We start from the raw sequence: 11,522 nt of genomic DNA, 5'->3' as shown, positions 1-11,522 counted from the left end.
CAAATGACAACTAACTAAGGGTTACTTTCTAGTCTTAATTAGATAACAAGTAATTAACATCCAGCTAACTTTGAATTTGCAATCCGCAGCCGTAGAAATATAATCTTTGCTGTTCGTCGATGAGCATTCCCTTCACATCCGCTATGCAGGTGTAACCAATTCGGCTGTACACATGGCTCCTGAGATCTATCCTATAGATCTGTCTATCTATGCTGCAGCTATAGGCATGCAATTCAGATCCCAGACAATTTATGGCCAAGGCATTCACCTGGGCATTGTGAAGCCCCAAGAACTCAGTTTTAAACTCGATGCTCTTGCTATCCAAATTGAGTACTGTGTACTTGATATTCTCATCATCGCCTCCTGATAAAATGTGCAGCAGATTATCATTTACGTATATATCTATCGTATTAATGCCCGTCACATGGAGCTGCAGTTGAATGCATATCGTTTGTAGTGCTTCATCGAAGCCGTAAACTTCGCCGTTTGATGTGGATACGAGTAGTATAGACTTGTTTCCAATCCACTGAATGCTCAGTGGGCAGCGTTTGAGGTCTGCAAAGGACTTTAGGTGGAGTTGCGAGGGTTCTGCTAGGTTCCAGATATAATGGCTTATGTTTCCATCGGCGGAGGCCACATAAATTGAGAAAGTTTCCGCCTCGGAATGCTGGGCAACATCAATTGCCATCAGTCGGGCTTCAATGGTGCTTGTTTTAGTTTTCTCTACCATTACATTCTGCAGCGTATGGGTGGATAACTCTGTGATGTGACAAATATTCGACATGTCTATGCTTAGCTGGCTAATACAGAGCTGCGATCTTCCGCCAACTGAGAAAATAAGCCATGTACTCGATTGGAGGCGATGTATTTGCAGGCTGCGAACAGTTGAAATGTGCGAGTGCAGTTCAGCGCACTGAAGCAGCGAATTCTTGAGAACCTGCGTCACCTTTATGATATTATCATCGCCAGCGGAGACAATAAAGGTTTGTTCCTGGTGTCTAAGAAGTCGAAGAGTATTGCAGTTGCGTGTATGCCAGCTATTCGGTTGTATGTCCTTAATTCGACTGGTGACTTTGTTGTACAGGTTGTTCCGATGGAAGAGCACGCGCTTCTGCTTGACAAAGGCTATGCTTAGTAGATTATCGCTCAATTGGAAGTCCCAGCAGCGATTTCCACCGCCGCAGGCCAACTGCAGCAGGACATCGTGCTGGCGGGACCAGGCCACAATGTGATTGTCGTTGAAGCCCAGGATGAGGTCCTCCGAGGGCGAGGCTTCCACCCAGGCAAGGGGAACACTCTCGCGTTGGGCAACGCATAGAGTAAAGTCCACTAAATCCACTTGGAGGTATTTTAAAAAGGCCTCATGGCCACCGCTTAAAATGCGAGCACACTTATCATTAATAGAAATCAGCTTAAAGAAGTTTGAACCCATTTTGCCATGAAGAAACTTAATGGTATCCTTCAATTGAAAGTCACTAGAGGTATCACTGCGCTGGTAGAGCATCACATGACCCTCGCGATTGCCCAGCAGGAGGCATTTCTCCGAGATAAGCAGGGCAGCCGTTATCCAAGGCTCACGGTTGTTGAACAGCGCAATGTGCGAGTCGATGCTGAGCTGGTGGCTTCTTAGGAGCAGACAGTAGCCGAGGTTATCGGAGACCAGGTAGAGATCCCTGCTGAGGAACTGAAACGAGCGGATGGTGCCCTTCATTCGGATGCCATCGAAAATTAGCTCGAAATCATTTGTCTTTGGGTTGTAACGGTGGAGAGTTATGCGCCGGTGGCCACAGGTAGCCACGATGCCATCGCAGACCTCCAAAACAGTGCGTTTATAGCTGGGGAAATCGCTGGCCACCAGCCAGTGGTTCGCCTGCAAGGAATCCCCCGTAATTCGCGTGTAATACAACCGATTCGAGCTACTCAAACCGATAATTAGCTCATCCGTTACGAACTTGAGATTTCTCACGAACTCATTGGCATCGGTAAAGTTACTTAGCAAAGTTGGGGAGTTTCTGGGTGTCTGGAGGATCTCTTTAAGGTTCTGGGCGACTAAATTACCGGTAGAACTGGTGCTATATAGCGTGCTATCATCTCTGCTGAATCCGAGTTTCCAGATGGGTGCCCCAAAGTGTTGACGACGTTTTAGGAGCAGTTCTCCAGATGAACTCCAAAGGCAGATGTAGGAATCCTCACCGCCGCTGGCCACTAGTAGCTGACCATCTGCAAAATAAATGGATTATTATAGAAAATAATAATGATATATGCACAGATAAAAAATGGTAAAGGTCAATTTGATATTTTTTAAAGATCAACTTATTCATATCATTTTGATATTATTTTTATATTATTTGCTCAAAAAATACTACATTTGGTATTTTTTATGATATGATAAAATATCATGTTGATATGTTTGAAGCTTAATTGATATGAAATAAGGTAGAAATAATCCTATTTCATATCGGTTTGTATTCTTACCCATTTCGAAGATCTCCACGCACATTACGCGTGAACTGTGACCGAAGCAACTGAAAATGGGTTGAACTTTGGCGGTGGTCCAATCCCCCGGTTTTTGTAGATTCCAGAACTTGACCGATCGATCATCCGATGTGGTGACCAATAACTTATGATCTAGGCTGAAATCAATCGAGTGTATAACTCCATTGTGGGCTGGCAGACGCAGGAGCAGGGGATAGGTCTTCATCATGGATTGGGAATCGGATTCAGATTCAAGGGGAATCTGCGTTTGCCACACCAGCAGTTCTCCAAAGGCATTTCCGCTAGTTATGGCCAGTTTTTCGAAGGATTTGCCATGCAATTTGGTGTAGTATAGAATAGAACTATCTGTGCATCGGGCCAATTCCAATATATGACAATCCCCAGGCGACTTAAGATCATATTCCATATACAGGACGACACTATGGGCTGTGTGCAGGACAAATCGCCGTTTATCAACCGATTCGTTGTCATCGTCATCCAAAAACTGGGCTGCATTGATCCAATCCTTCGTTTCGCCCTCGTAGATGAGTTCATAGTGGTCTTCCTCGGAACTGGAGGAGCTCCTTAAAATCAAGGAGTATTCATTTTCGCTATACAGCAGTAACAATCTTTGGGAACTCCTCTGAGAACTCCACGCAAATCCTCGAACTTTTCCCTCCCGCAGGCGAACCGGCATTTCCACTTTGGCCTTTGAGCTGTACAACACCGCCTGATCTCCATGACCTGTGTGTTTTTAGGCACTCTATTATTATCTATTATTAATTGTTAAACATTTTACTTACCAACCAATATCCCATTGGGGGAGACGTCCAGGCCAAAAGCGTCCGAAATCAAAACCATCACAAAAACTCAGTTTAATAACAAACACGTTTTGTTTTGATCACTTAGTGTGACCGTAGGTTGCCGAAATACCTTCTTCAGCAGAGTCCAAGAGGAACGGTGGAATCTGGAACAAAGGGGGATTTGAAAAAAGGGTTTTTGAAAATATATCCATGAACTTTATAATTTACCAATAAAATTGATTTTAAAAAACTTTTTCTAAAAGTAAAAAAAAAACCTTCACAGCTTTACAAATCAATATAATCCAGTATCCGCATAATAATATTTATTTGAAGGTATTGGATTTGGATTTGGAACAAAGGGGGATTTGAAAAAAGCAGGGACCGTAAATAACAGTTATTTGTGATTTTTATTTTAAAAAGCCTACTGAGATTTATACAAGTTTTTAATAATAATTTAACTGGTTTTTATGCACTTTATAGACATGAACAAATAACAGTTAACTTGCTTTCCAGATTTGTTGAAATGCATATACTTTGTGGACAAGAGTAAAAATAACGTTATTTTTGACGTTTAAAACCAAACATCACAGTAGTCTTTTTAAAATAAAAATCACAAATAACTGTTATTTACGGTCCCTGGAAAAAAGGTTTTAAAATTATTTCTATAAACTTTATAAATTCCCAAGAAAATAGATTTTATAGAATCTTTTTAAAAGTAAAAAAAAACTTTCAAAGCTTTACAAATCAATATAATTCCATTATAATATTTATTTCAGAATAAGCTCTCTCAACTTCCTCTTAAAATCACACAACACACAATTTACAATTAATATTTTATTACAAAATAAATTTAATAAACTAGATAATATCCCAATTCATCAACTTCAGTTATCAAACAATCTACGCGGGCGTTGGCACCAGATTCAGGGAACCGGATATAGTCTGTTCGATCGGCGGCACCTGCTTGTCCTCGTGATGTTGCAGCAGCTTAAAGATGCCCGTACCAATGCCCGCCGGCATTCCCAGGATAATGCGCTCCGAAACGCCATTGATGGCGTCTGTTTGCCCATAATAGGCGGCATCGAACAAGTGATCTGCCGTCTTCTCAAACTGAAATGATAAAAACCAAAAGAAATTAATATAAAATTAATATAATATATAATATAACCGCCCCTACCGATGCCAAATTGAAGACGCTCTCGCGCATTTTGGCCAACCCATGCCGCGTGATGCCCAGCACCTCGCCACGCGCCGTCATCTGGCTGGCCAGGAGCATGATGTGCCGCCAGTCGACGCTCATGCCGTGCCCCTCCATCACCTCCGTGATCTCGCTCATTATAATCGTGCGCGCCGCCTCGATGCCCAGCGTCTGGTAGATTTCACAGATATTATTGCTGCGCGTCCGCTTGCCCACCACGCCGTAGGTGGCGATCACATCGCGCAGTCCGTAGCCCTCGATGCACAGCTTGTAGGTGGGCGGCTGCCTTGCATCGTCCACGGCGATAACCGCTCGATTTATATTCGGCAGCCCAGCGACGACGACATTCTGCAGGCTGAGCGCCAGTCGCGCCAGCTCCGCATTTATGGTCGCCGTTCGCGTGGCCTCCACACGAACCACAATCCTCGACAGCTTCGCCACAGCCTCCACCTGCGAGGGCTTCACGCGCATGCGCGACTTCAGTATGCTAAACACAATGGTGTCCAGGTTTATGTGCAGACCCAGTAGCTTAATCCTCGCCATATCGATGCCTATGGCCAGGTAGCAACTGTAGGGTCCGCAAACAACCTCCACATACGAGGAGAGCTCGGCCAGCGTGGTCTTCTCGATGCGCGCCTTCACCTGGCGCGCAAACTCCATGCTGTGGCTATTCTCCAGCTCGGCCGTAATGATCGGTGTCGAAATGGTTTTCGTGGCATTGATAATCTCCACAATGCGCGGCACACCCTGCGTGATGTTCATCGAGGCAACGCCAGCGAAATGGAAGGTTTTCAGTGTCATCTGGGTGCCAGGTTCGCCAATACTTTGTGCGGCAATAGCTCCCACTGCTGTTCCAGGTTCGGTCACCGCTCGATTGTATCGATCGTTGATCCGGCGCACAAACTGCAGCAATTGCCCCTCGGTTAGGCATTCAATCTGGTGGCACAGGTTCATACATTTATCATACCGCTTCTGCAGCTGCTCAATCCGCTTGGACACAATGCCAATGTGGTTTCTAAGGGAAATACAATGAAGGATTAGTTAAACGAAGTACAGATTAGAGCCCTGCGTGAATCATTCAATTTTTGTTTTATCCATAGTATGCCATGAAATCTCTGATTTGTTTAATTCAATTCTATGTGAAATAAATTGAATGTTTTTCTAATTCATTTCGAATTGAATAATAGAATGAATAATTTATATGAATTTGCCAGTTTTTTTTGTGCTTTCTTTTTAGAACAAAAAGTGGAAAAATTTCTGTTTTGTTTAATTCAATTCTATCTGAAATAAAAAAGCAATGTTAACTGCTTAGTAAATAAAATACAGCCAGATTTAATCACAAAATTATGGCCCTTTCTTCTTCAAAAGAAATTGTCATTTAAATTATTTCGGAATTCATGCCATTCATTCATTGAATTCTATTAAACTCAAAATTCAAATTCATTCAATTCTACTAAACTCAAAATTCTAATAATTAATTCATTCATAAAAAACAAAAAAAACCCACCTAACATCTACTTTGAAATCCTCACGGGATTCGATAAATTCCGGCGTTTTGAAGACCTCCTCGAGGGCCTCGGGAATTTCGGCTCCCAGAAAGGGACGATCATCGCCGCGCGGATGTTGGGCACGCAGATTGTCGTACTGATGGACCAGATCGACTGGCTTGTTGCGCGTCTCCATGGCGACGGGATCGAGGCCATCGCCGCCGTAAATGGTGTCCACCATTTCGTTGACGGCATTGCGCACGGTGCCATCGTAGTGGACGACCAGATCCTCGAGGCACTTCACCAGCCGACGCTGCAGATAGCCAGTCTCTGCTGTTTTCACAGCCGTATCCACGAGACCCTCGCGACCGGCCATTGTGTGAAAGAAGAACTCGGTGGGCGTGAGGCCGGAGTAGAAGCTGTTCTGCACGAAGCCTCTGGCAGCGGGAATGGCAGCTGTAGTTTAAAGTATTTAATATATTAATTATAAATTATTTTACATTAATAAAAGGCCCCCAGTACTCACAATGCCGTTCGAAATGAGGCAGTGCCCGATTCTCGAAGCCGTTCGGCACTCGTTTTCCGCTGATGGCCTGCTGTCCCACGCAGGCAATCATCTGGGAAATGTTAATATTCGATCCCTTCGACCCACTGAGCGCCATTATCAGGGCGCTGTTGGTTGGATGCAGCTCCGCGAAGCATGTCTTGGCCGCCTGCTCTCGGATGGCCGACAGCTCGCGCAGCATCACGGACTCCAGCGTCTCCTCCGGCGTGCAACCAGGTTGGCACTGCAGGGTGCCCGCCTTGAGCATCTCGATATACTCGTTGCACTTTGAGTAGCCATTGGCCAGCAGCTGTTCCTTGTGCTGCAGGAGCTTTTTGCTCGGCGTGACGTCGCTGATGCCGAAGGAGAAGCCGCGGTTCTGCAGAAAGTACGAGGCAATCTGGAAAACAAAGAGAAACTTGGCTTTAATTCGGGTTAAGTGGAGGAAATTTTAAAGGTAACTTTAAATTCCTTGTAATCTGGCAGCAAAATATAATCTTTGCTTTAATAATATATATAAAAGTTAAAACCTAAAAACAATTAAATCGGTTTAAGTGGAGCAATTTTTTAAAGTTAACTTTAAATATATTCGGGTGGCCACTCGTCTAATCGTTGTCGATCTGGCAACGCTCTAGCAGTTAAATTTTAAAATTTATAACTATAATAAGTGAATATATATAAGAACCAAGTACGTATATAATTTGAGTTTCTAAATAAACACTCGTGCCTTTTATCTTTGATCTTTGTGTAATCAATATCTGTCGACGGCGGACAAATTACTTTCGTCGAAGTTTCTATGCCCTTGCAGTTGTGGCGAAAATTAATTGGTGTTTACCCTTTAGATAGGGGATGGTGGGCACTCGATACCCTTTCAAAGGGGTATAAATAGCCATCGAATCGATCATTTTTTACGATTACCACTAATTTATAACAAAAACATTGGTGTTCGCGGAAAACAATAAACACAAATCACTTCTAAAACCGTTCACGTTCGTAGAAGCAATTAAAAGTCGGCGTTAATAACAGGGGAATTAGTGAGAGATACCATTCGGTATTGAAAGAGCAAGACCTACGTCGAATTTACCAAGTTAAGTCGCCAGTTAATCTTATCAGAAAGTCACAATGTTAAAAAAAAATTTCGTGCAAAATACAGAGATAAAAGATAGTCGTTGTGAGTCAAGAAATTAATTAAGTTAACTTCCGACAGAGCACAAGACATGGCGCTAAACGGCGAGAAATCCTTGGTGGCTTTTCTTTTAGGGGGTATTACAGTTATTGCCCTGCTAATCCAAACCTCCGAGGCGGCCGCAATAGTAAGTGATCAGTAGTAAGATCAGAAATGGAAATTATATACTTTATCAGTCTAACTTGAATAGGAAGGACGAATTATATCGGGATCGCAGGCGAAACTGGGCCAATTCCCGTGGCAGGTGATCCTGAAGAGGGACGAATACGATGATCTACTCTGCGGAGGATCTATTATCTCGGCTACTTGTGTGCTGACTGCCGCACATTGCACCGTTGGTCAATCCTCGATCTTCCTAATCTTCGGCAGCGTGCAGCTGGATAATGCGAGTGCCCAGAGCATGACCTCCACGAACATCATTGTGCATCCGAACTACAATGAGAATCTGAACAATGATGTGTCGCTTATAAAACTCCCCGAGGCACTAGTATTCTCTACCAACATCCAACCCATTCAGCTGGTTTCGGAGTCGCAGAAATCGAACAGTTTCGTGGGCAATACAGCAATTATCGCCGGTTTTGGACTGATGGACGATGAGTATCTGGACTATTCGCAGGATCTGCTGTACGCCAAGGTGGAGGTTATTAATAACCAAGAATGCCTGCCCATCTACGGCTCCATTGTCGTGCTGGACTCCACTTTGTGTGCCCGCGGTCATGGCGGCAGCAACATGTCCATTTGCAGCGGCGACTCCGGCGGCCCGTTGATCGAATACAATGCCACCAATGGCCAGTGGCAGCAGATCGGCATCAATTCGTTTGTAGCCGAGGATCAATGCACCGCCAGCTATCCATCGGGCTATGTGCGGCTCACCTCTTTCTTGAGCTTCATTGCCCAGAATACAGAGGATGTTGTGGTGTAGAATGTGATGAAATGGTTGAAATAAATAATGAATATGAAGCAATTACCCTGGCTAATCGCCACATGGCCTTGGTGGCGTGCAGCTCGCCAAAGTCGCGGAGCAGCAGGTAGAATATGCACTGTTTGGTGCCCGAGCCCATCGTCGCCTTGTCCATGACGCCGCACATCAGTTCGGAGTTGCGTATGTGGATCCCTGGGTGGAAAAAGGTAGAAATTAGCATGGAATATATAAGAGCAACAAGAAAATAAGCTATAATTGATTTCCTATTATTTTCCCATTTATTTTCCGATCCGAAATTCAGAAATATATAAAAACATTGTTCCCAAAAGTAGAAGGTAATATTTTAAAAAAACATTAAAGCTAGATTTTTTTTCAATTTTTTACCGATTATTCCTATGGCAGCTATATGATATAGTCGTCCGATTTTTAAAAAATTGTATCCTAAATTCAGAAATATTTAAAAAACATTGTTCCCAAAAGTGGAAGGTAATATTTCAAAAAACACCGAAGCTAGATTTTTTTTTTCATTTTTTTTACCGATTATTCCTATGGGAGCTATAGGATATAGTTGTCCGATCCGGCTGGATTCGACTTATATACCTGCAATGGAAAGAAGACTTTTGGGAAAGTTTCAACCCGATAGCTTCAAAACTGAGGGACTAGTTTGCGTAGAAACGGACAGACAGACGGACGGACAGACATACGGACAATAATATATATACTTAATAGAGTCGGAAACGTCTCCTTCACTGCGTTGCAAACTTCTGACTGAAATCATTTACTCACACGAGTCGTTGCTGCACAGATCCATGTTCCTTGTGTAGTTGCGACCCTTGTTGACCATATTCAGGCGCACCTGCGACTCGTCATTGGGTCGCATGAGCAGGCTGAACATCTGCTTGCCCGTCCACAGGCGACGCGGCTTGAGAAGCGCCGGCGGCGGTAGCTTAATGTGCATCGTAGAGTCCTCGTTGGCCAGAAAGCAGGCTGCCAACTGCATGGCCTCCTCTTTGGTCAGGAAAACCTCCTTTTGGGTAAGCAAATAGCCGCCGGTGATGAAGTCCTGGGTGGCGGCAATCAGAATCTCGCCGTTCTTCGGCGTTACCAAATTCGATTGGTTGCCCATGAGGATCAACGCCTCTGCCCTTGCCTCCTCCGTTTGCGGCAAATGCAGATTCATCTCGTCACCATCGAAATCTGCATTGTAGGGCGTACAGGCGCACTCATTAAAGCGAAAGGTTCGCTGCGGCTGCACCTTCGCCCGGTGGCACATAATGGACATCTTGTGCAGCGATGGCTGGCGATTAAAAAGCACAATATCCTCATCCCGCAAATGCCTTTCCACAATATCGCCGCACTTGAGCTCCTGGGCGACCTTCTCCCGGTTGCCGTAGGCCAAATACTTCTTAAAGCTCGATCCTCGCTGCTGTACATAGTTCGCTCCCGGATGCAAACTCGGTCCATTCCGCACCAGCTCCCTCATGTGTCGCATATTCGCGGGATTCACGCGCTCCGGATAGGTTAGAATCTTGGCCACGCGCACCGGGACGCCCACCTGGTTGATCATCAGATTGGGATCCGGTGAAATAACAGTGCGCCCGCTAAAATCCACTCTTTTGCCGGAGAGATTGCAGCGAAAGCGTCCCTGCTTTCCCTTCAGCCGCTGCACAATTCCACGCGTCGTCTTCTTGGGGGCCATATTGATGGGAATCCCGCTGATTTCGCTGTGAAAGTAGAGGGCCACATGCAGCTGCAGAAAGTCCCAGTCCTCGTGGATCAGCTCGATCTTGCCGCCGGTGGCCATGTGCCGTTGGATCACATCGTTGATCAGCAGTATTTCGCTCTGCTTCATGGTCAGGTCGTCCTCCGTGGTCCCCGCCTTCACCTCCGATAGAACAGAGGGTCGAATGCAGGCGGGCGGCACAAAGACGCGCGTCACAATCAAATGCTTGGGATGGGCGTCATGCGAGCACATTCCCAGCAGCGCCACGTCGCCCTGGGGGATTTGTTCGAACAGATCCAGCACCATGAGCGGTGTGAGCTCCTCGGCGGAGCTGTAGTTGCTGCCCAGCGCCGTGTTGAGATCCCGATTGGCCTCCGTAGAGCGCAGCATTTCGTTCATGTTGCTGGTGAAGAGCGAATCCACCTTGCGTCCCTTGTAGGGATCATGGAGGATCTTCAGCAGGCCGGGACCCTTCTTTACGCCGCCATTGGGGGAGCCGCAGTGCGGGCATTTGGTCACCTTCTTGGCCTTGGCCAGCATCTGGACATGCAGGGCCTTCTTGCCCAGATACGAGAAGTTCGGATTGTGCAGCTTCTTCTCGTACAGCTGGCGATCCTCGGGCTTAAGCATCACATGGGCGCAGGCCTTGCAGATCATCTGCAGGATGTTGATGGTCGAACGAAAGTGGCCGATGTGGAAAACGGGCAGGGCGAGATCCAGATAACCAAAGTGACCGATGCACTCGTTCAGTCCCTGGCCGCAGGTCTCGCACACGGCATCCTTGGTGCTGATCCCCATCCGGCGATCGAGGACGCCATAGGGCACCGGCTGCCGCTGCGCCTGGTAGAGGTTCTTCGAGATAATCCGCACCAGAGCCTCCTGCTGGATTTCATCAGCGCCGCTGATCCCAAATTGCACATGTGAGCTGTGCGATGATGGGAATTTGGTTAGTTTTCTATGGTTAATCTATGGCAGCGGGAACTCACATCTTCTTGTTCAGCGCAGAGGCGCGAAACTGCTCCTTGGGCATGGTTTCGATTTAAAATTAAAATTCTTTATATAGCTAATATCTATTTGTTTACAAAAACCAAATAACCCGGCACGATTTTTTTAATTTCTTGACCTAGAGTGACCGCACTGCGCAGGGAAATCTTAACGTGACCAGGTGGGCGTCCAAATTGGAA

At 45.6% G+C, this 11,522-nt stretch overlaps 3 protein-coding genes across 3 annotated transcripts; 1 reads left to right on the top strand and 2 right to left on the bottom strand.

The window, feature by feature from the left end:
- Window positions 1-55: 55 nt before the first annotated feature.
- Window positions 56-3,391, bottom strand: LOC108056744 (tRNA (34-2'-O)-methyltransferase regulator WDR6). Its single transcript, XM_017140713.3, has 3 exons — window positions 3,279-3,391; window positions 2,476-3,219; window positions 56-2,220 (listed from the first exon to the last, which is right to left on the bottom strand). Exons 1-3 carry the CDS (start codon window positions 3,334-3,336, stop codon window positions 65-67), a joined length of 2,958 nt encoding a protein of 985 aa, XP_016996202.2. The 5' UTR covers window positions 3,337-3,391; the 3' UTR covers window positions 56-64.
- A 637-nt stretch (window positions 3,392-4,028) lies between these two features.
- Window positions 4,029-11,466, bottom strand: Polr3A (RNA polymerase III subunit A). Its single transcript, XM_017140660.3, has 7 exons — window positions 11,325-11,466; window positions 9,402-11,263; window positions 8,662-8,807; window positions 6,490-6,907; window positions 5,984-6,419; window positions 4,456-5,491; window positions 4,029-4,388 (listed from the first exon to the last, which is right to left on the bottom strand). The coding sequence occupies exons 1-7, from the start codon at window positions 11,366-11,368 to the stop codon at window positions 4,179-4,181; spliced, it is 4,152 nt and encodes a 1,383-aa protein (XP_016996149.2). The 5' UTR covers window positions 11,369-11,466; the 3' UTR covers window positions 4,029-4,178.
- Window positions 7,437-8,657, top strand: LOC108056725 (brachyurin). The gene is made up of 2 exons (XM_017140661.3): window positions 7,437-7,820; window positions 7,884-8,657. The coding sequence occupies exons 1-2, from the start codon at window positions 7,725-7,727 to the stop codon at window positions 8,613-8,615; spliced, it is 828 nt and encodes a 275-aa protein (XP_016996150.2). The 5' UTR covers window positions 7,437-7,724; the 3' UTR covers window positions 8,616-8,657.
- Window positions 11,467-11,522: the final 56 nt, after the last annotated feature.

Source organism: Drosophila takahashii, chromosome X (assembly GCF_030179915.1).
Source record: "Drosophila takahashii strain IR98-3 E-12201 chromosome X, DtakHiC1v2, whole genome shotgun sequence".
NCBI classification, from domain to species: Eukaryota; Metazoa; Arthropoda; class Insecta; order Diptera; family Drosophilidae; genus Drosophila; species Drosophila takahashii.
The sequence above is the reverse complement of the archived record's forward strand: the minus strand, read 5'-3'. Positions and strand labels throughout refer to the sequence as shown.